The sequence below is a fragment of the Microchirus variegatus genome, assembly GCF_963457635.1.
Source record: "Microchirus variegatus genome assembly, chromosome: 8".
Lineage (NCBI taxonomy): Eukaryota > Metazoa > Chordata > Actinopteri > Pleuronectiformes > Soleidae > Microchirus > Microchirus variegatus.
The window spans coordinates 11,204,078-11,228,919 of record NC_139809.1 but is presented as its reverse complement, the minus strand read 5'-3'; the positions used below and the strand labels follow the sequence as shown (position 1 = coordinate 11,228,919).

The 24,842-nt window shown below is 44.9% G+C and overlaps 1 protein-coding gene across 1 annotated transcript in view; it reads left to right on the top strand.

Annotated features, from left to right (window-relative positions):
• grm8b (glutamate receptor, metabotropic 8b) overlaps positions 1 to 20,628 on the top strand; it is a gene marked incomplete at both ends in the record, with an annotated part of 94,863 nt that extends 74,235 nt beyond the window's left edge. The window contains 2 exons of the mRNA XM_083894436.1: positions 18,067 to 18,313; positions 20,579 to 20,628. Of these exons, the coding sequence (XP_083750562.1) occupies positions 18,067 to 18,313; positions 20,579 to 20,628 (297 nt within the window). The remainder of the gene's footprint in view (positions 1 to 18,066; positions 18,314 to 20,578) is intronic.
• Positions 20,629 to 24,842: the final 4,214 nt, after the last annotated feature.

Here is a 24,842-nt window from a genome sequence, read left to right as displayed (position 1 = left end):
TCACTCACTGAAGCCTCTCCAAATGCCAGTTGGGATCCACCAATGTGATTTGCTGAGTCCCTTCACATGGTGATTTATTGAACATGCAACTGGCCTCAATTCAATTCTCTGGACATTGAGTGCCCGTGAAGGACAGAAACATTCTTCTTCTTCTTCATCATCATTTTCTCGGTTTCTCCCTTTAGGGGCCGTCACGGTGGATCATCTGCCTCCATCTTGTTCCATCCCTCGTGTCCAACAGCATCAATGATCCTTCTCTCTCTTCTCTTTCCTCTCTTTTTGCTCCGTCTTCAACGTCCCTTGTCCAATATAATCACCATCTCAACCTTGACTCTCTCACACTTGATCTCCAAACTGCTCAACCTCAGCTGTCTCCTGAATACTGTATGCTCATTTCTAATCCTGTCCGTCCTGGTCACTTCCCAATGAAAAATCTCGGCACCTTTAGCTCTGCCACATCCTGTCACTGTCTCCATAGCCTCATTACTGTCCTGTAGACCTTCCCTTTCATTTAAATCCTCTAGGTTCAGGTCTAGACATCGGTGTTTCACCTTTTCGTGACACCTGCTCTATAAATCTGGGACCAATCACAAGCCTCCTTGTGTATATACAGAGGAGGAAGAACATCAAACATCCAAAGTCCCTCCAACATTTACACAGTGCACTATATTGAGTGTAAGCTGTAGGCAATGTGTGTCTCCCTTTTTCCTGTCATCACTGTTAAATTATGAAGTAGATTGATAAAGCTGCAGGGGGGAGTTTACATGCATTTTTACATAATTTATGTTCAACCAGAGCAAGTTGCAGCTTCCCCTTCTGTTTGCACTGCTCTGGGCAAACATGTCAAGATCAAGCGCAACATCAACATCAGACAGGTGATACTATCCTCCCGAGCCAGTTGCTGAGAAATGCTGCACGGTGCAGCGAGTAACTAAGTACCCTTTTGTGCTTGGGTTATTTTTTGTTGCACAAACAAGTGAGGAACTGGAGGAAAATGGTCTATTCTGGAGCAGAAATGCCCAACAGTGGTTTCAGTGATGACGAGTCTATTTGAGAGTAAAAATGGGAAGATTTTACCCAGATCATAACACAGAGAAAACAGCACACACAATAGGTTTCAACCTCAGGGCGTCCATGTTGTTAATTGTGCAGACAAACGGAACAAACGCCTCATTTTTCTAAACACTGGTGACTCCTGGCTGCTATGAACATGAAAATAATGTAACATGCATCATAACATCACAATGAAAATGGACGATAAAAACCTGTTCATTCATTCACTAAATCTGTCCTGATGTAGAATCCTACACATATCCTAATTTTTGCACATTTCTAAAAAAAAAAAACCATAATGGTGAATCTGCTTTGCATTTTTGATTGAATTGTGTTAATTTATTCAGTCAAATCTTACAAATACGTCGCCCAGTTTGCCTCCACATAGACATTTGACGTGGAAACATGCCTTTTACTTTCACGATAGTAAAGAATAAACTGTGCCGTGATTGAAATTGGCTGTTGTGATGGTGATAAAGTGCTCAGCGTTGTTTTTTAACGTGGAGTTCAAGTAATGATGGAGGGGGAATATTCTCTCAAAGGTCAGTAAGTAGAGACATTTAAAGAACCGTGAAGGAGCTGAATGTCAACTCAAGTGTAACCAGACAAGGTCAGAATATCATGTGGCTGGGAAACGACAACAAAAAATACATTGGACGAAAAATGTGTTTGTTGTGTCGGAGGAGGGAAAGCACAGGTGTGGTTGATAACATGAATGAATGAATCTGTTTACTTCAAGTTTCCCAGTTAAAGGTACAGCATGTAACGTTTAACATCATTATTATTAATAGTAGTAGTAAAGTTTCATGTTCACCTCACCTTTCTCTTCCAAGTGTGTTGGAGTACAAATATTTTATTATTGTACTTCAGGACAAAGTTCATGTATCTGTACTTTACATTATACTTTACGTTATTTATATTTCTAGCAACTTTTACTCTACTACATTTCCCCAAACTTTATTTGTTACTCTTTACTACCAAATAAAATCAGACGAAGAAGAGTTGGTAATGGTCTGTTTCTATTTCATCCTTACTTACCGCCAGAGGCGGTGCTTTAGCACTGAATGTATCCATCTTGCGCATGCGCAGGTCGAGTGTTTATACCAAAGTCACCCATGACCCCTGATGACGCCGGCTAGCCTATATCTTCCGGTGACATCAGAGGATCTGTTCCTTTTCATCTTCTCGCGTTGCAGGTAGACGCATGTCAGCGAACTCTAGCTGAATTACAGCGTTCATTGCCGCTTCGTCGCTGGTAGCCTTGCGACAATCTGTCGGAGCTGCGAGCTGCTCGCCCTCCAAGGGCTGCGACGAGCGGAGACGGAAGGTTCGTCCCGGTTCGCCGCGGACACTCCGAAAAAAGAAGTTTGGATCAGCCAACGCTACTACTGGCTGAGTATACTGAGATCTACTTTGTTAATATAATCGTGACGGCGTTGTACGCTCCCGACATTTTCTGTTGTCACGGGCGCTAGCGGTTTAGCATCGCCTGCTTGAGCTAGCGTCTGTATAACCGGTACACAGTACCCGCTTTGTGTTGTAGTTATAAATCACGGGCGTTCTGTACGTCGGTGAAGCCAGCGTACTCGCTGCCGCTCCCGACATCAGTACTCCTGCCGTATCCGTGAGTAATCTTACAAGCGCTTACGGCTTTCTTTGTTTACTTTTACCAGGTCGGTGAAGACAGTGTGTGCACTCTCTCTCCCGACATTAAGTCTTACGGCGCTAAAGGTTGATTACCTGACTTATCGCCTGTGTAATCGGTACACCGCGGGGGGTACCCGTCTTCAGTTAGTACTACCGCTACCCGTGAATAAACGTACATTACCGGTGTGTTTTCTACTTTTGACCGTTAGCCCTGAACAACCAATAAGCTAACCGTACTAAACGCCTGTTGGTGAAGGCAGTGTGTTCGCTCCCTCTCCCATCACAGGTGTATACACTACCCGAAGAGAAAGAGCAGTAACAGCAGCATATCGAGCTGCGTCTGCTCGGTGGTGACAGTCCGTATTCGGCGCAGCAAGCTGACCTTTGCTGGTGAAGGCAGTGTTCTCGCTCCCTCTCCCAGCATAGGCGGACGCCGTTGGCCTCATAGTTAGTGTGAAGAACCACTAACCCTACCTACATTCGGCCGTGCGACACCTGTTGGTGAAGGCAGTGTTCTCGCTCCCTCTCCCAGCATCTGTTGCTTCTCCCACTCTACAGCCGCCGACTGTCACCATGCTTGGGGACCACTCCTGTGTGACCTGTATGGCCTCCCTGCAGCCGGAGGACGGTCATGATAGGTGCCCTCCGTGCCTTGGCCTCGGACACCTGAGGGAGGGGCTGTCGGAGGATCCGTGCATGAACTGCAGCTTCATGCCCAGGGCAGTGCGGGTTGCCAGACTGGCTGAGGTTGAACACCTGCTGGGTCATGCTCCGGAACCGGACCAGCTGACCCCAGCCCAGCGACTGCCACCAGCACAGCCTAACCGACCTAAGCGTCGGGCTGCAGAGGCTGTGGGCGCCTCCTCTGGGAAGAGGGCTAAGGAGTCTAGACTGGCCTCCAAGGTGGACCAGTTGACAGAGGAGTTAAACCAGATGAAGACCCTCTTCCTAGCCATCCAGTCTGGGACCAGCGCAGCGGACGCGGATGTTCCCGCTCCCCACACAATGTTCGAACCAGATGAGGACGTGCTCTCTGTGGCAGCTTCAGCCACCGAGTTCACAGACTATGGGGCAGACCTGGTTCCCCAGGATGCTGCCTCTCATGCCTCTGGGGGGAGCTCCTGTTCCTCAGCTCGCAGTCGCGGTGCTGGGTCAGGGGATGACTCCATGGGTGCCATCATTCGCATGGCCCTTGCCCGCCTGCAGGTGGATATCCCGCAGGCTCAACCGGCTCCCGCCAGTGCCTTTTTCAGGCGTGAACCAGCCCCTACCACCTTTACTGTGCCTCCGTCGGATGATTACCTGAGGGAGCTGCATGCATGCTGGAGAGATACCAGAGCGCACTCCCATGCAACAGCCGATGCCCGGGCCCTGGCAGCCATGCAGGACGCAGCCAAGTTCGGCTTGGCCCACATGCCTGCGGTCGAGCCAGCTATAGCGGCTCTCATCGTTTCACCCGATGAGGCTCTGAGACCGGACGCCAGATGCCCACGTCCCCAGTGTCGGGCTACAGATGACCTGCTCTCTAGGGCCTACGAAGCAGCAGCACGCATGGGACGCATTAGCAATTCCCTGTCCCATCTGATGCTGGCTCTCTCAGCATCCCTCCAGGAGGCTACGCTGGACTCTTCCATCCACAGCCTTAGCGATGCTTCTCTACAGGCGTTTGCCCTGGTGTCCAGAGAGCTGGGGCGCCTAATGTCCACACTAGTTCAGGCTCGCCGCCAGGTGTGGCTGGCACAGTCACCTCTCACTGAGGCGTGCCGGAGAACCCTCCGCAGCATCCCGGTGGAACCTGGTGAGGTCTTTGGGTCAGCTGCCGTACAGGCGCTCGAGCGTACAGTTCAGGCCAGGCAGACTCGACAGCAGCTCTCTGGGCTTCACAGAAGTATGCCTCCTCCAGACAGGCCTAGGGTCTCTCCAGCTCCCCCCAGGCGCCACTCCCATCCACAGACTCTACCCAGTGGCTACCCCAGGTCTCGGAGACCGGTTCAACAGCCAGCTCAACGAGGGCCTCAGGCATTTCGAGCCCCCGAACGATTGCCCCCTAGATATCCTCAGACCTTCGACGCTGCCCGTCGTCCCCCCAGGGCCCCTAGAGGCCGGGGGACCAGGCGCTGAGAGTCTGGGGCCGGTCGTCGGCAGTTTTTTCCAGCAGCAGCTCAGCTACTGGGCTGCTTCCACCTCGGACCCCTGGGTGATTTCTACCCTAACCTACGGGTACAAACTTCAGTTCCGACGCCGGCCCCCAAACCATGGCCGGGTCAAGATGACAATCATAGGCGACCCGGCAAAAGCCCGTGCCCTCAAACAGGAGTTGTCCGCCCTCCTGAACAAGGGTGCCATCGAACCAGTAGACCCCCTGTCATCGGGGGGTTTCTACTCGACCTACTTTCTAGTGGAGAAGAAAGATGGTGGACTCCGCCCTGTCCTCGACCTAAGGGGACTCAACAGGTTTCTGAAGGTCCTGAGGTTCCATATGCTCAGTACCGCAGAGGTTCTGCGTACTGTGGCCAGAGGGGGAATGGTTTACCTCAATAGACCTGAAGGATGCATACTTTCATGTCCCCATAGCACCACATCACAGGCAATTCCTGCGGTTTGCTTTTCAGGGTTGCCATTATCAGTTCAAGGTGCTCCCGTTCGGCCTCTCCCTTTCGCCACGGGTGTTCACCAGATGTGTGGCAGCAGCCCTCTCAGCCCTGCAGTCGCAGGGCATGAAGATCCTGCCATATCTGGACGACTGGCTGGTCTGTGCACCATCCCGGTCTCAGGTGACCAGAGACACGGCGACTCTCCTCTCACATGTGGCCCAGCTCGGGCTCAGAGTGAACTTCACGAAGAGCTGCCTGGTTCCCTCACAGAGAACACTTTTCCTGGGGATGACCCTGGATGCCGTTGCCATGAGGGCCTATCCATCACCTCGGCGTGTAGACGATGTCCTCCGCCTCCTTCTCCTCTTTCAGAAGGGCCGCTGCTTGCGCTACGTCCAATATATGCGCCTCTTAGGCATGCTGACCGCTGCTGCCACTGTGGTTCCCCTAGGGTTGCTGTCACTACGCCCCCTTCAGAGGTGGCTGAACAGTTTCCATTTAGACGCCAAGCGACACCGACACAGGATACTCAGGCCGTCACGGCGCTTTCTCATCGCTCTGGCCCCATGGAGGGAAAGATCATTTCTCCTCCAGGGCATGCCCATGGGCTCCATCGCATCCCGTCGAGAGACTGTCACAACAGATGCCTCCCTCACAGGGTGGGGCGCTGTGTGGCAGAACAGGACAGCTCGAGGCCTGTGGAACGCACAGGACCGCTTGGAACATATCAATGTCCTGGAGCTACGGGCAGTGCACATGGCGCTGCAGTTTTTTCTCCCATTCCTAGGAGGGAGGCATGTGCTGGTGCGGTCAGACAACGTCTCAACCGTCTCCCACATAAACCACCAGGGAGGAACCAGGTCCGCACGGTTGCTGCAGGTGTCCCAGGACCTCCTGTCGTGGGCGGCCCCCCGCCTAGCCAGCGTAAGGGCAATGTATCTGCCGGGGGAACTGAACTGGGCCGCAGACTCCCTGTCATGCCGCAAGCCTCCACCAGGGGAGTGGCGGCTTCACCCAGAGGTGGTGCTCAATATATGGGACGCGTTCGGCAGGGCAGAGGTGGATCTCTTTGCCACGGAAGAGTCGACCCACTGCCCCCTCTGGTTCTCACTGACGGAGGAAACCAGCCCTCTGGGTCAGGACGCTCTCGGCCACGATTGGCCAGAGAGTCTACTCTATGCTTTTCCACCAGTGCCTCTGATCCTTCAAATTTTGCAGAGGGTCCTCCAGCAGGGCCACAGGCTGCTACTGGTGGCCCCCTTCTGGCCAGGGAGGGCATGGTTTCCTCTGCTGCACAGGCTCTGCCACGGCTCACCGTGGCGTCTCCCCGACAGGTTGGATCTCCTGTCTCAGCTCGGGGGCCAGGTCTGGCATCCCGAACCTCATCGCCTCCAGCTCTGGGTTTGGCCACTGCAGGGCCCGACCCGCTGCTGGCAGAGTGTCCAGAAACCGTCCAACACACCATACTAAATGCGAGGGCGCCTTCTACCCGAGCACAGTACGAGAATAGGTGGAAACTGTTTTCTGCCTGGTGTTCAGACAGGGGTGAAGACCCTGTGCACTGTCCAATTACAAGAATTCTCGAGTTCCTACAGTCACTCCTGGACAGCGGACGGTCCCCTGCTACTCTGAGGGTCTACGTGGCGGCCATTTCCTCTAGACACACTCAAATCGGTGACAACACCGTGGGGTGCCACAGACTTGTGTCCCTCTTCCTAAAGGGAGCCCTGAGATTACAACCTCCAAGGGCAAAGAGAATCCCAGCCTGGGATCTGCCCCTGGTGCTGGATGCCCTGTGCCTGCCCCCCTTTTGAGCCCCTGGCGCAGGCGGACTTGAAGTGGGTGTCTACTAAGACTGCCTTTCTCCTTGCTATCACTTCAGCAAAGCGTGTCGGGGAGCTACATGCTCTCTCTGTGAGCGACTTGTGTCTGAGGTGGAACCCAGATGGCTCAGGGGTCACTCTGTGGCCGAATACGGCTTTTCTTCCTAAGGTTCTGTCAGCGTCAAACCTTAACCGACCTATTCACCTGGCGCAGTTTATTCCCCCAGCAGGGGAGGAAAGGTCAGGACTTCTGTGTCCTGTCAGGGCCTTAAGAATCTATATAGATCTGACCACAGGCATAAGAAGTTCAGAACAGCTGTTCCTCTGTTACGGAGGCCCTAAGAAAGGCCATGCTCTTTCCAAACAGCGACTCTCGCATTGGATCGTGGATGTCATCACCCGGGCGTATAAAAACAGCGGTCGCCCCCTGCCAGCTGGGGTGAGGTGCCACTCTACGAGGGCCGTTGTTACATCATGGGCGGCGCTGCGCGGCGTGCCCCTGGGGGACATCTGTGATGCGGCATCGTGGGCATCACCAACTACCTTCTCCAGATTCTATCGGGTGAATGTGGCCACCCCCCACCCACTGGGTGTGGCCCTGCTGCCCGCCTCTAACGTTCCCTCCCACTGAGGTACGTACTGGCATTCCTCGTGACTCTGTTGTTATGGTCATCCAGTGCTAAAGCACCGCCTCTGGCGGTCAGTAAGGATGAAATAGAACGAAAGTTACGTATGTAACTACGGTTCTATGAATCCTGGATGACCACCAGAGCGTTCTGTCACTCAGAATCCTCGTGGTTTCGCGAGAAGATTCTACAGGAACAGATCCTCTGATGTCACCGGAAGATATAGGCTAGCCGGCGTCATCAGGGGTCATGGGTGACTTTGTTGGTATAAACACTCGACCTGCGCATGCGCAAGATGGATACATTCAGTGCTAAAGCACCGCCTCTGGCGGTCATCCAGGATTCATAGAACCGTAGTTACATACGTAACTTTCGATTTATATAGAGCTATTCTAGTCCTGATGAGCTAAGCCAATCCTTAATTGTCACATTTTTGATACGTTTACTTGTCAAATTTGAGTACATTTTATATATAAAGTACAGTAAAAGTCATACATTTTAGACTTTTACTTACGTAATATTATAAAAGTGACTTCAACTTCTACCAAAGTAATTTTCTGGTAAGATACTTGTACTTTTACAAGAATCCCTTTTAGGTACCTTATACAAGACTGCTCAAAACTCAAATGATGTTTAGTTTGTCCATTGTGGGCCACTGTAAAAACATGGTGGTCCAATGGCTGCCTCCATAGAGCTGACCCGGCTCCTGATATGAACATAAAAGGCTAATTCTGGGATTATGATAAACAATAATTAATGCAATCAGGTGACTGCACACTTGATTAAAATAATTAGAATTTCTGCCAAATTAAAATAATTTCACCTAAATTTTATACACTGGACCTTTAATGATATATCTATTGTGTTAAAGGTGTAAAAAATTTAACTGTTTACTGGCCTGACATAATTGGTATTGTACGTGTTGTATGTGTGGGAATATGTGTGTGTGTGTGATGCTTGAATCCTGCGGGATTAGGGTTTGGCTGTGAGTGTACAGTATTTTTATTTATGCTATTTTTTTTATTCCTTTTATTTATCTATCTTTTAACTGATGTGACCGTACTCTGACTGAGCACCTTAATTTCGTTGTACACATGTGTATAATGACAATAAAGTATCTTGAATCTTGAAAATCTAAAGCAACTGGCTGTAAAATCCTCCTAATATGTCACAGAGACTCAGGAATAATGTTCATATAACAAACTGAACTCACCAACAACAACAGTACAGACAAAATATTTGCATTCAAATTATTTTGCAGACTGCAAATCATGTTTATGTTTTGAAATCATGTTTTGGCATGTGGCGCCACCTACCGCCGTCTACCAATCATTGCAGTCAGTAGAGTCTCAGCTGCCGAGCAACTACGGGTTGCCTGTTACGTCTGAGCTACAATGGCGGAGAAAACGAAACCTAAAAGACTTGGGTATTTTGAATTTGAGTGTAGTAACTGTTTTTGACCACATTCTTACATATGGCGCCTTTAACTCTGTGATGAAAGCACTCTTTTATGTCTGATGTTATAGCCGTTTGGAATGTACAAGCTAAAACAATCATTTCACGATTTATAAACTGTAAGATACTGTTTGTCTAGTGTTTGTACAGAAATCAGTTGGAACAATAGAAATCACTCACATACTCTAGCACATAACTCCACCAAAGCTCATGTTTCCTACATTGCCGCCATATCCGACATCCGCAAACATTTATTTTTTTTGGTTATGCTGCTCAAAAACAGACCGGGAGAGCAACAGGCGAACGTGGCCAAAAATATAACCACCTCCGAGTGCTTTCACTGGTTTATTTATGTCGATGAAAGGGAATCTTTGTTTTGGAAACTGAGTAAGCGCCTTTTCGGTTGTGCTGCGAATCTGGAGCAGGGCTCTCACTTGCTGACATTACTTACAGTAGAGCAGCAGCCAGCTGTGCGCTGGCTACAGCTGAGGCCAAACTCGGAAAGGGAGCGCGAGAGGGGAAGCCAAGGAATGAATTATAAACACATCAGAGGGGGCAAGGCCTTGAATGCAACACCGGCTGCATGAGGCGGCAGGTAGACTGAGAGAAGCCAGGGCTGCTGGGAGAAAGTCTTGCTGCCTCCATACATAATGAACCAGGCTTTGATATCCAAAAGAAAATTAACATGCAGCTTCCACCCACTGCAGTTCCCCACAGGAACCTGACTCCTCTGACCTCGACTGATGAGGTAATTTATCATATTAATATGCCCACAGTGATATTATTACTGTTATTATCAGCACCTATGGCCACTTCACACTGATGGGATATATAAAAACTAGCACTCAAACGCACCACTCCTCTCTGATGCATGGATTGTACATCTCCAGTGCAAGGCAATAAAAGTTGAAACCACACAGCGCACATGTGAAGACCATATAATATAATACGTGTAAATCAAGCAGCACTTGAGGTGGAGGATGTTTCTCTCCCAGCTTTTACGACTCAACTACTTAACGCTGGACTGTTCCTTTAAGCAGAGCTGGAGAGTACTGACATATTCTACTCAAGTAAAAGTACCACTATTGTTGTAAAAATGTTATTTAAGTACATATAAAAGTAAAGTTAAAGTTAGAAAAAGTATCTTGTTAGGACACAAATCTCGCATGAATTGTTTTGTATTAAAGTCAAACCTTCCAGTCAAAATGGGTCAAAGGTCACAAATTATTTATTTTCTCACTCACTCAGGGACTTTAAGTAACGCCAATTCACCAAGTCTCCCCCCTTTTCTGTCCCCTTCCTCTGTTCCCCCATTTTTCCTTTCACCACAATGTCGAGGCAGATGGCAGCACATCTTTGAGCCTGGTTCTGTCTTCCTGTTAAAAGGGAGTTTTTTGTTGTTGTTGTGATTCGCCACTATACAAAATGAAATTGATTTGAATTGAATTTAATGATCGATTATTCGTTTTCTACATTTTTCAGCTTTTAAATGTTGTGATTTCATTGCTCCATTTGTCAACGGAATCATAAGAAACTGAAGAATTTTGGTGGGTTCGGGTATGTGAGAAAATCCTAATTTCAACACTGTTGGACCAAACAAATATTACGATTCTGATCATAATCATAAGTTGCAGCTGTACAATATAATATAGCTGTAATTTGGAAGATTATGACCCAGAAATGTATCACAGGAATGTTTATGTAAGCTGCCCTATGTAACCGTAGAGACATGTTTTTTGTGTGCAAAAATCGGCAAAACGGGCTCCGCCAAGCAGAGAATACTGTCAGACCTGACCTTTTCTTTGTGTGGCTTTAGATGAGGAAAGAAGGCTTGTTTTTTTTTTTAACGAGATATCAAAGAATTCATCTCATTTGTACGGTAAAAACTATCATTTCATAATCTACAGGCACACTGGACAACAGGATTTATACGCGTGTCCTCCTTGTCACTCTGGGCACGGTCTGCCTCTCTGACAGAGAGCAGTGATCAGCTTTGCTCTGCTGCTTAACTACTGGAGTCTCAGACCTGTTGAGAGAAAGTCAATATGAGGCACAGTGTTGATGCTTGCCCATCCATAGCTGTCGTTTAAGCAGCATTATATTTTTATTTAGTGTAAGGGAAGAGGTTACTCTGGGCCAAGTGAAGATGAAATCTTCAGCAGTTTATAGCTGACACAGACTGAGAGATGAGCGGGAAGGAATGAGCTGAATCCTAATGTCTTTAAAAAAGAAAAAATTCTGACTGTTAAAGCTGTCAAAGATCCCACTGCCACGAAACGTTAGAGATGCAAATGCTAAGCCATATTTGGCCATATATATGTACAGTATATATGTAAATATACATATATGTCTATATTCAAACTTTATTTATATGTATTCAGTCTCTCTCTATATATATACAGTATGTATGTGTACATATCTATATATGTATATTCAAACTTTATTTATATGTATTCAGACTCTCTCTCTCTCTCTCTATATATATATATATATATATATATGTGTGTGTCTGTGTGTGTATATTCAGACTTTCTTCATCTATATTATCAGACTTTCTTCATATGTATTCAAACTTTCTCTATATATTTTCAGACATTCGCTATATATATACTCAGACTTTCTTTATTTATATTCAAACTTTCTCTCTCTCTATATATATATATGTATATATTCAGACATTCTTCATATGTATATTCAGACTATATATATTAAGACTCTCTTTATATATATATTCAGACTTTCTCTGTATATTTTCATACATTCTCTATATACAGTATATATTCAGACTTTCTCTCTCTATATATATATATAAAGCCAAGCGATCGCTTGGCATACATATATGTACGTATATATATTCTATATATGTATATATATATATATATATATATATATATACGTACATATATATACACACATATAAATATAAATATATATATATTGAGAGTAGTATTTGATTATGAACTACACGGCCAAGCGATCGCTTGGCATACATATATGTACGTATATATATTCTATATATGTATATATATATATATATATATATATACGTACATATATATACACACATATAAATATAAATATATATATATTGAGAGTAGTATTTGATTATGAACTACACGGCCAGTTCTTTTTTCCCTCTCCAGCTGCTGTGGCTGATGCTCCACGTCGTCCTTGTTTCTGTATGCGGATGTTCTTAAATCACTGACACTGGGCTTCAACACCTTGTTATTTTCATGGACGGACTCTCAGAAGGCAGCAGGGGGCTGGAGTGTGGTAACGGGTTGTAACTCTGCCTTGTTTGTTCGACATTGTCCTCATGGACAAAAAAGGCAGTTTTGTAGCTGTGGGTTGAGCAGTTTGGTTCAAAGTCAGCTCCAGCGTGAGCCTCAAGGTTCTGCTGCCTGATGTTGTGTGTGAGTATCTTTAGGGAGTGTTTCTTAATTTCATCAAAACACTGTGGGGTTTCATTTTCAAGTGACGCCATTCTATAAAATTAACACAGCTTGATGAGTTTGTGAGTGGGAATCCAGTGAAGGATCTAATTATAATTTTGAGTAAAGTAAAGGAGAGGAAAAAACAAAATGCATCTGCAGTAATTAACTACACACTTTTCCCCAGACATGTAATGTCCTACTTTTTCCTCTTTATAACTTAAAGAAACATTATTTTTTTGCTTTATTCTGGGATGTGGCATTTCACTCCAGGCTTCACTCCTACAAATGAACAGATGAGTGACATAAATGCTGCAATAAATGCCACATTCTTTGCCATATAATTGGATCTGCCTGTGCCGCAGAAGTCACTGAAGTACAGTGTGTGCCAACACCCAATATAACATTTAAGAAGGTTATGTCTGCTTGAGTTAAAGTTTTCGCAGAAAGAATGGGCCACATTGAAGTGGAGTGGATAAACTACACAGAGGCCGTGTGCTAGCGCTGAGTCTCTGAGTGCCTTGATCACAGCTGCAGACGAGTGAAGCAGATGGAGACCTGTAGGCTACAGCGCCCCGACATTTGTGAATCTCCAAACACCACGATCGCTTCAAATGAGCACACTGCAGTCTGTCTGTTGCTCTATCAAAAATGTAAAAACTGTTCAATAATGAGATAATTACACTGGATTTTCTTACTTTGTTGTTTTTATGTCTGTCAAATTCTTCGAGAATTGGCATTTGCATTTGAATGATTGGTTGGTCTTATAATATACAACCCTAACCCTATAGGCAAGCTGTTAATGAGTTTAACTCGCACAACATGAATACTACTTGAACTAGAAAAGCACTCGGAGAGCGCAGACCTACCCCCCCCCAAGGCAGCTCAGACCCACACAAAATTGCGATAAAAATAGTGATAGCATCTGCAGATACCCAAAATTGAATCACTTGTTCCGGGTCCCATTTCCTGAAAATTTAATCCTAATCCATCCACGACATTTTTCGAGTTATGTTGCTAACAGACAGACTAAACTCCAGCGAGAACATATACCTGCTTGGCGGAGGTCAATAAACCTGGCATAGTAGGATATAGGCCACATTCAGACAGAAATGTGTTTGCCGCTTTCAAAAAGTTCCCCGTAAAGACGGGGACTCAAAACACTGTAGTACATATGCCAGGACTGTAAGTGGCGCTGTAACGTTACACCAGAAACAGAGAAGAAGAAGAAGAACGGAAACGGAATCAACCGAGCCAGGGGGAAAGAAAGGGAAAGTCTTTTGTTTAAAGGTGCATTATGTAATAGATCTAAATCAACTGGCCATAAAATCCTCCTAATATGTCACAGAGACTCATGAATAATGTTCATATAACAAACTGAACTCACCAACAACAACAGTACAGCCAAAATATTTGCATTAAAAATGTTTCTTTGCAAACTGCAAATCATGTTTATGTTTTGAGATCATGTTTTGGCATGTGGCGCCACCTACCACCGTCTACCAATCATTGCAGTCAGTAGAGTCTCAGCTGCCGAGCAACCACGGGTTGCCAGTTACGGCTTTTAGGAAACCTAAAAGCCGATAGGTACTGATAGGCACTGATACTTGCATGAATACACAATTCTGTTGCACGAATGAGATCCACACACACTGCGGAACAATCACTGATCTGTTTTGTTTATTCAAGTAAAATTAGGTTTGGTTTTCTCCTCCCTTTATTTTATTCATCGATTCAACACTTTTTCTCAAATCTCTAAAGACAGGACGTGTTCTAGTGATGTCTAGCATCTTTTCAGACTGACTTTATTTACTTTTCATTGACAGGAGTTGCTAACTCACATCCCTCAACGCTTCATCACTCAGCCTGAGCTGTTGGCCTTGCAGTATCTCCTTTCTCTTCCCCCTCCACTTCAGACTCTGACTTTGATAATGCACATTATACTGGCGGTTATAATAACAGCTTGTGAGGGGAGAAGCCACATAAATCACTTAAGGGTGTTTTCTTTTCCCTCCCAGGCCCACAAATGACTTTATGCTTCACTCTCTGTCATACATTTTCATAATGATTCCTTGATGCGTTGCTGGCATCACAGCCACCGTTGTTTCTGAGCGTCTGGGGTCCTGCTCGCCATCTGTCGCCACATCTCCTTCCTCGCATGCATGTCGGCCCTGGTGGGGATACCCTGCAGAGGGTTTCCCGACTGCCATTTAAATCTCAGCGAGAGGGCCGATAACCCAGGCTTCGCCTTGCATGAAGCAGTTGCCATGGCGATGCAGGTGAGCCGTGGTGGCGTTCTTGTTTGATAACCCGCGTGCGCAGGTGTGCCCGCGACAGATGCTGCGGGGCGGAGAGAGGAAAACCGAGGTTTCCGCTGCCTGGGTGAACACTGGCACAGTATGTGGTTCGAGGGAGTCAGACTCAGACTGTGTCTCTCTTTCTCCCCGCCGTGATAAATGAGCTGAGCTAAATGCATCTTCCTCCCGCTGCAGACGATTGGTTTCTCACCTCAAAAACGAGTTCCGTCGGCATCAGCGGAGGCGACGAGAGGATACAAAACCACAACGTTAATGTTCTCTCTCACAGCCGAGAGCTCACAGATGCTTTTAAGCACAGTGTCCAGTGAATGTGACTCCCTCTCCGTCTCGGCTCTGTCGCAGCCGTTAGTGACAATCAGCTGCCTCCATCTGGCGACGGCGGACGTCGTCTGGCTTTGAGCAGCAGCTACCTTCTCTGCTCCAATATCTCCACTCTCCCTGTGCAGACATTCGCTCAAACTGAAGCCTCAAAACTCATCTGGGAACGCAGTCAAAGTCTTTTTCTTTTCTTGTCTGCTTCCGCTTTGTTTCTTAAGTGTGTGAAGCAGAAGGAAGGACGTCTAAACTTTTCCTTCTTGCTATGCTTATATTGACAAATCAGGAAAAACAGATGTGAGAGAAAACTTCTGCCAAGGTCTCTTAGTTTCCAACTATCTCAAAATGAGAACTGTTAATAACATCTAATAATTTCTTCTTTGGATTTATACTTCATTGTACACCTTTTTTGAGTAATGCTTAGTTTAGTTTATTAGTTTAGTTGACAGGGACCATGTACAGAACCGGGTCTATACCAGTACCTAAATAGCTAATTTTCATCTGTGGTCCCTGGGCTAATGCTTCTAAGAGGAACGCATACAACCACATCAATCCGTAAATGGGCTAATTACTCATCTTCATCCATCCATCCATCTTCTACAGCTTTATCCTCCACTTAGGGTCGCGGGCGGGGCTGTGCCAATCTTAGCTAACATGTGCGACAGGCTAAATGGGCTAATCAATGAGCTGTAAACATGCAAGGATGGTGTTGCTGCTTCCATTTTGTATTCTGAAGTGTGTGAAGCAGAAGGAAGGACGTCTAAACGTTTCCTTCTTGCTATACTAATATTGACAAATCAGGAAAAACACCTTTTTTGAGTAATGTTTAGTTTAGTTTATTAGTTTAGTTGACAGGGACTATGTACAGAACCGGGTCTATACCAGAGCTAGCTAAATAGCTAATATGCATCTGTGGTCCCTGGGCTAATGCTTCTAAGACAAACCTGGCCAAACGAACTTTAGCTGACGTAGCTTGATCAGGCTAAATGGGCTAATCAATGAGATGTAAACAATAAACTATATACTCTGTCTGTTTACGGTTGAGCACGTCTGCATATTTTATCACATTTTGTCCATCTACCTTCTTAGAACCTACAGTAGGCAGCTGAGTCACAACGTTTATCATGAAAGCATGAAGAATAGAGAGCGAAGCTGATTAAAGCTGTTGTTGAGCGTCTTGCCTGGGCTTCCATGTATTGCTCTTTCTGTGTTGGCTCAGCGTGCGACTTGGCCAGTCCACCATCTAAAGAGCAGAGCCCGTCTGAGCCAAGTCTAACAACGTCTCCATGTGTTGCGATGAATGGTTTTAACTATGATGAGTCAAAATGTGGTGGTTTCATTGCTGAGATTGCAGAATCTGCTCGCTTGCAGACTCCCACTCAGTTATTATTGTGTGTTTGGGTTTTTGTCGAAAGCTGTTGACGGTGAATGTTTTTTTCCACCTCAGATGGTGTTTTTTGCATTGTTAGCATGTTGCGTTGGGTATGTTAGCTCATGCAGTGGTAGCTCAGTTGTAGAGAAACTACTGTAAAGCAACTTTTTGTATAAATTTAGACTATTTTACCATCAAACAGAGGCAAACCTTATGTGTGCATATTGTTAGGTCCTATTGTTTCAGTTAGAAGTTAATTAGCTCCACAGTCCTGGCGCTAGTTAGAAGTTGAATCACTTTTAATGAACTTACAGAAGTTGTCCACTCAGAGACAAGTGGGCTTTTAAACGGTGAGTTATTCAAAATGAGTCTAGTTAAGTCCTGGAATAAAAATAGAGCTATAACTGAGCATAATAACCCCCTTATCATGAGCTAATGATCACCCAACTGCTCTCATGATGGAGCTCCCATGGTTAGTCCCCTCCTGGGAACAGCTGTTACATACAGATCAGCTTTAACAAGGTGAGACGAGGAATCGCCGCGAGAGCTTTCTCACTTTAATCACTGTATGGTTTGTGTTTTAAGTGATGATAATTTTACTTATCACTGGTGCAAAAAAAGAGTACTGTATAGGAAATGGCCATGTATTGAGGACCTATTATCTGTTTTCAGAAGGAGTCTAGGGGAATGTGCTAAGTGGTTTGTCGTATCTGCGTGTTTATCCACATGGTGTTTTTGGGAGCCCTGATGCCCTTGCTTTCTCGTGTAGACCAGGGTTTCTCAATCCTGGTCCTGGGCACTCACTGTCCTGCATGTATACGAGGTTTCCCTGCTCCAACACACTTAATTCAAATGGTCAGCTTGTCAACCAAGCTCTGCAGAAGCCTGATAACGACCCATTCATTTGAATCAGGTGTGTTGGAGCAAGGAAACCTGGAATTCATGCAGGATAATGCAGGACAGTGGCTGCCCAGTACCAGGATTGAGAAACACTGGTGTAAACAACCAATATGCAATTTAGGAAAACAATGATGTCATAGTCCCACCCACTTCTCTCTTGAGCTCATCAACGTTTCCTTTCCTTAGTCGCCCTGGTCTTCTTCATGCTGTCTCTATTGTAACGTACAAAAAAAAAACTGTACACAAAACACACATATACTGTAGATGCAGTGTCTTTCTATGGTGTATTGGTGTATTCCTATAGCAGCGCCATCTGCAGGCCTGGCATATGTACGACACAGTTTAGAGGCGTTTTGCTTTGTTTCGTGTGGATGACGATATTTGCTTGAAACTATGCTATTATTTTGTTATGTTTCGTTCGGTTTTCTGTGTGAATGAGGCCTAAAGATTGTTACAGCAACCTGAGCCTCATTATCCTTTATCATTTCATGTCCTCTAACCCCCCTCCCCCTCACCTCTGTTTACTCCTCAGATGTACATCCAGACGGCCACGCTGACCGTCTCCCTCAGCCTCAGCGCCTCCGTCTCTCTGGGAATGCTCTACATGCCAAAGGTGTACATCATCATCTTCCACCCCGAGCAGAACGTCCCCAAGCGCAAGCGCAGCTTCAAGGCCATCGTCACCGCCGCCACCATGACCAGCAAGCTGTCGCACCTGGCGGCCGAGCGGCCGAACGGCGAGGTCAAGACGGAGCTGTGCGAGGGTGTGGAGGCCAGCGGTGAGTTTTAACAAAAGTCCAGGTCGCAACATTTAGAATTCGCTAATTCATTGAAACTAAGGATGCACGATATTGGACTTTTTGCTCATATCTGATACAGTATATTTGTAAGTGCTTGGGCAGATAACAGTATAATAGATAATATATGTATAGGTTTTCCCCTCCGCCGAACTGTAGAGGTCATTCAGTCTTTTCTGTAGTGAAATATTTTTCATACTCATGTTGCAGCAGATGTAGATATAAATTAGCAGGTAGCAGCTTATTTAGCCTACTGTTGTAGTCATTAGACGATATGTCGATAATCCTATCAGCCGATATCGTGCCGATTATATCATGCATCCCTAATTGATCATCCCTTTATTTAACTTAGAAGTTGTATTGAGATTGAACGTTTACAGGTGACACCTAGTGTGTAATTGCGTTAAAATCAAACATTGGTTTTCATCGCCTTAGAATAAGCCTTTTAAGATTAAAGATGGATGTGCCTGAGGCCACTGAATGATTCAGTATGGGCGAGGGTGAACATTCATGTGCACATGCCTGCAGTTTGCTTTAATGACAGGTACGTTTGTTTCCCTCTGAGGGAAAGGAGTGAGAGAGAGAGTGCTGTAAATGCTGTAAACGACTCTGCACACCGTCACCGTGAGGAGAAACATCATCGCTTTCTCCGGAAAAGTCTATCGATGTTCCCTGTCTGGAGGTGAAGGGTTCAAAGTGAAGCCTCTCCTCAGTAATGAGGATTAAGCAGGAAGTTGATATTCAGACGTCGCCGGAGACCAGATGTGCTGAAGTCGAACTGTTTACTGCTCAGAGTTACACTTCAAAGATGCTTCTCTTTCCATCAGCAGAAAAATTAGGATTCTTTTTTTTTTTTTTTTACTTGTCAAAGATGTGCTGACTGAAGTCATTTGTTTATCTAACGAGCAGTAGCTCACGCCAGCTTTACTTTTCATCCTTTACGCAGGGCTGAACCTTCTCTTTTATCTCACGCGGTGCTCAGCGGGAGTCGCTTAGATGGAGTTAGGTGGAGCTCCGTATTATCTTTACAGTCGGTGAAATAACTTGACTCTCTGATTTCACCTTCAGAAAACAGAAGAATGTAAAGCCTCAAATCTAGGATGTGTCAGTATTACTGCAAACATTTTAAAACAAGCTTACTGGAAACTAAAATGTCCACAGATTCAGGTAACTGCACATTTTATTGTATACGCTGGAAACAGAAGATTGATTTAGGGGGATCAACTTAAATTTGTGCCCCGTCTTTGGAAAGCAGCAAAGCAGAAGACCTCTGGTGGACCACAGAGAAGGAAGCTACCCTACTGGAGGGTGGAATCAATTCCTGGGAGGGCAAGCAAAGAACTGGTGGACGGCCACTATTTTTTTTTTTTAAAGGGGACGGTCCTGGTTCGCTCAGGCATTTGAGAGGATGTCTACTGCTTTACCCTCGGTAAAAACTCAATGCTGACACTCTGGGTCGGCGGCCCTGATCTTGCAAGACTGGTTTTCTACTAACAGACAGTAGAGGGAGATAATGACTTCAAATCTGTTAAATTAGGTAAAAAATTCAAGTTTTAAATCTCCCATAGAGTGGTCCTATAGCACATATATGTGAGTTATGGAGGTCTACTTACATACATTAACTTGTTTTTATGGTCAAAAACCTCCTAGTTGCTGTAAATGAGCCGATAAAAATCTCTCCTCACTGAAGCTCTCATCAGCCGCGGTGTTTCAGATGGAAATCTCACACCCAGAAGACAGACTGTGTTGTGATTGGCCAGCTAACGACTGCTTTCCCAACTGTCTTGTCATTGGCCAATACCTGGAAGTGGCATAATCAGCAGACCAGCTCTCAGAAGTGCAGCTCCCCCCTCTGGAGCGGTGTTAAAAAAATTTTTTTTTAAATAGACCAGGAGGGTCCCCTGTTCAGGAGAAACGATGTTTACGTAAGGTTTTTTCAGAGATCTCGCTGAGCCCGAGATTACAATTCAACTCAGCGTTCTCAGCAGTGGCTGAACTGGACGCAGATACACACACACACAGAAAGTGTTATTTGGGCTCCCTACTTCCTGGACTTCAAGGCAAATACCTCAGTGAGGTATTAAACCTGTGAACAGTATGACAGGTATTTTATCACCTTTGAACTGTCAAACTTAATTTGACTTTAATTCCATTATAAATCTTAGCCTGCAGCAGTGTTGAAGGTGAGTGACATTTCAGTTTGACTTTGCCAAACCTGTTTTTTTTTTTCTTCTTTTCTCTCCTCAGTGCCACCAACAAAAACCACCTACGTGAGCTACACCAACCACGCGATGTGAGACTACAAACAGCCTCAAGCAAGGACGCGACCAACGGAAAGACGTGTGTCAGACAAAGAGGATGTCACCAGAGTCGCTCTGAACGAACTGAAACGGAACAGAGCGACTAACTGTACCAACACATCTGTGGTGTCTTTGTGTTTACAGATAACAGAGGCCCCTCCGAACCGCGCCCGAACCCTAAGATCACAACTCTCCGAGGCCACGGAAAAGCAGGACAGTGGCCTGAAAAGAAAAGAGAAAAAAAAAAAAAGTCTTAAAAAAGAAGAAAAACAAAAAATAATTTGTGGAGACCAAACATATTTGTTGTTATTCTAACTGTTCGTTTTAAGAAAAGAAAAAGAAAATTGTGGTTGTGAAAATTTCTGATTCTTGTCTCATGTCGTCCGTCCGTTGACCTGCATTATGACATGAGTCCATCGCTGTTTTTTTCTCGGCTAAATGAACTGTAGCTTTTGGTTGTGAATTGTCTCGATGCCATGGTTGACCTGAAGCATGCTAGTTTTTTATACAAAGGATCTATTTATAATAAAGGAATGTTTAACAAGTCGTACTCTTTGTGAGGTCGTTTTCACACCTAATAGTCTCGCGATTTCGTTGATTTTCACACTTTAGTGAAACGAACCAAAAATTTTGGAATAACGTATTCCCCTCCTCGCCTGTGGTGGCGCTGCATCAAGAATTACAAGAGAAAAATGAAAAATAAAACTTGCTCGTCTGTTGATTAATGCAGAACAACTTTTGTTTCTGCCACATATGAAGCTGGAGCTCTTTTTACGTGACCATACGACACGTGCAACAATGGGGTCAGCCATTTCTCCCGGCTATCGTTATACACGTGCGTATGTTTTGGTTGTGTTTACCCACAATGCCCTGCGTTGTAGTCCGCTTCCTGCATTTGGTTCTCTTGAAGCGAACCGAGAGCTACATTTTTTGGTGGTTTTCCACTAACAGAGAGTACAGGGAGAGCATGACTTCAAAGCTGTTAAATAGGTAAAACATTCTAGTTTTAAAGCTCCCATAGAGTGTTCTTATCGCACATATATGTGAGTTATGGAGGTCTACTTGATTACATTAACTTGTTTTTATGGTCAAGAACCTCCTAGTTGCTGTAAATGAGCCGATAAAAATCTCTCCTCACTGAAGCTCTCATCAGATGCGGTGTTTCAGACCGAAATCTCACCCCCAAAAGACAGACTGTGTTGTGATTGGCCAGCTAACGACTGCTTTCCCAACTGTCTTGTGATTGGCCAATACCTGGAAGTGACGTAATCAGCACACCAGCTCTCAAAAGTGCAGCTCCCCCCTCTGGAACGGTGTTAAAAATGTTTTTTAAAATAGACCAGGAGGTTCCACTGGCAGACCGGAGTTAGCTTCTTTGATGTGCATCAGAGTTAGCTTGCGCATCACTTCCCCAAATGAACCAGACTTTCCTAGGAAACGAACTAGGAAGGAATGTAGAAGGGCTGGCGTGAAGTTATGAATGTGTTGTTCGGCACAGAAAGCACCAAGTTAGAACAAGGAAAATATCGACCTTTGCAAAAGCACTGAAAGCAAAGACACGCTAACAATCTTCAACAAATGTTTTGTGTTCAAACTTGTCTTAAAATGTCATCTGATGCTTGGTGGACATTTTACAACTTCTCACATACAGTATTGTTACATCCCCTCCTTCAGATGTTTTCGCTACAATGGTAATATTCCCGAGATCATTTTCTTAATGGAAACTGAAAGATTGTGACGCTGATCGTTCATATACACAGTCATCGACTTGCATACACGAGCATTGTTGACATAAATGGGTTTGGAGCTCTATAGTTACGTTTCACATCACAGTGTCAAACTATATAAACCTAGTTTTAACAGTAAGTGGCCATGAAAGGCTCCATTTTATGATAGATCGGGCATTGTGTGATGTGAGAAGTGACCTATTTATTTTATGGCGGAGAAGAAACGACTCTGCACATGCACAACAAGAAACAAGCGGCACAGTGGGAAACGAACAGAAACCCCATCTGTGCTGACTTTGACCTTTAACATCATACAGACCCGAGTCTGGCAGGAAACTCAGCACAATGCGCGCCTCATTACAGACTTTTAAAAATGCACAGTCGATGTGATCAATACTTACAGTGGAACGGGAGAGGCCCGATCGATACGAGCTGCTGGAGAGAACTCCTCATGCATGTAATGAATATTTCTGTATATCCTGCAGGAGGAGAGGAGAGTGGAGGACAGGTAGAGTCGGATGAAGCCTGCTTTATTTCCCCAGAGACTGCTCTTATTTCTTGCATTTGCAGCAATCAGAAAGACAATAATCTTCATCTCCACGCTGACATGAATATTGAATAGCTCCTTTGAATTTGTGCATGGGATTCGATTTTTGGGTCTTTTCTATTTGATTGGCTGTTCACTCACTGTCCTCAGATGCAGTTTAGTTTAGTGAATGTGGATTTTTGAGTCAGTGTGAGAAAATGGCACCACTTACCTCGTACTTTCAAGTGTCAGATTTCGGCTTTAGATACTTTCTAGGCAAACATTTACATTATTTTTTATCACTTTGGTTAAAGTGAATATCGGGATTTATATTATTAACAAATATTAGATTATATTTGCTAAAAATATGAAGTTAATGAACGTATAACCTTTGCTCACGTGGCACAGATCAGTGGTGCACCTTTGGTTAATTGCCACAGGAATAATACACAACTCCTAATATGGACATCCTGGGGATGTGTGTGTGTGTTTTATAGGTCACAACTTCAGGCTTTAAAAATGCATAATAGTGGTCTTATGTGTTGCTGTGTCAAAGTTATGATTAATTTTAGTCATAATTGTGCAAAAAGTCTCATAGAAATGAGCCGAGTGAACTTCGAAATGTTTATATAGTTGGAGAAAATGAAAAAAAAATATTTGCTTATAGGTTGCTCTGAAAAAAAAAGGATATGAGACACATTCTTACAGCTTCTATATACGTTTAAGCATATTAATGGAAAACACAGCCTAAATTCTCTGTGTTCTAAGAGTTAAATAGTAGCTGTCAGCAAAGTCCTGTTTTTCTCTGCTGCCAGTGAAGAATGAAATAGAGAACTTCTGCCGGCCGACAATGTTTTATTTTCGTACCAAGGAAAAGGTCAATCTTCACAGGAGTGATCCTTGCTGGAGAAAGACCCAGAGCAAAGTGAGCCCTCCACATTTATACCTGAGCAACTCCCCTCTTGCATTCCTCCAATAGACAAAGACTCTACCTTTTCAGACGGTGCTTTCACACCTCTTTGTCCACTGTAGGTATCGGGGAGCTGGCTCCCTGCGGGTGCTACAGGAAGTTGCAAGTTCAGGCTAGACACAATATACAATACACTATACCATAACAGTTCTTTTTTTTAATAAATAAACATCTGCTCTAGTGTGTTTGCCAAAAAAAATGGCCAAAAGTTATCCAAAGAGACAGTGTCTATAATCCCATAATATATAATACATATTACTGTAAAATTATTAATTTTGCTGGAGCTAAAGGAGGAGGGGAGGGCAACGATGTCGGCAGCAAAGGACAGGAAAGGTAGCCAAAAGATAATATATGCATTTTTGCCTATAATCCCAAAATAATATAACACATATCATGCGAAATTATTAATTCTGCCAGCGCTGACAAACAAGACATCTGGTCAACTGCATGTTTCCAACTGAGGGATGAATGTGTGTTCATGTGTGAACTTAATACTCCTCACATCTCAGATCAAGAAGCGACTGATCAATATTGACTTTGTCGTCCCAAAGCGGCCCATTAAATCCTGCACTGTCCTACTTCTCTCTGCTAACGTGATCATATACGGCGGTTTCTTTCAGACTGCACAGTCCCCCAGCGGCTGCTCTTCGACAGTCACTCTTTCTCCATTTAATAAAACACGTCATTCGGCTTCTCCTGCATTTTTATGTTACGTTCACCTGTGACCGACTTACAGTGGAAAACAGCGGCAAACACTTTACATCACCTCTTTCTCCTGCTGGTTTATCCGTGCGGACGTCGGGTCTGTATGTGACACCTGCAACTCAGAGAAACTATGGACACAATTATATCTGTATGATGAAAATGAGACGACATGTCGTTTTAATGGCCCACAACCTTGAAAAAGATCGACACGAAAAATCTGAATGTCAGATTTATCTACCGTCAGTCTGTCATTGATGTTTAAGGCCACGCATTCATCCCACAG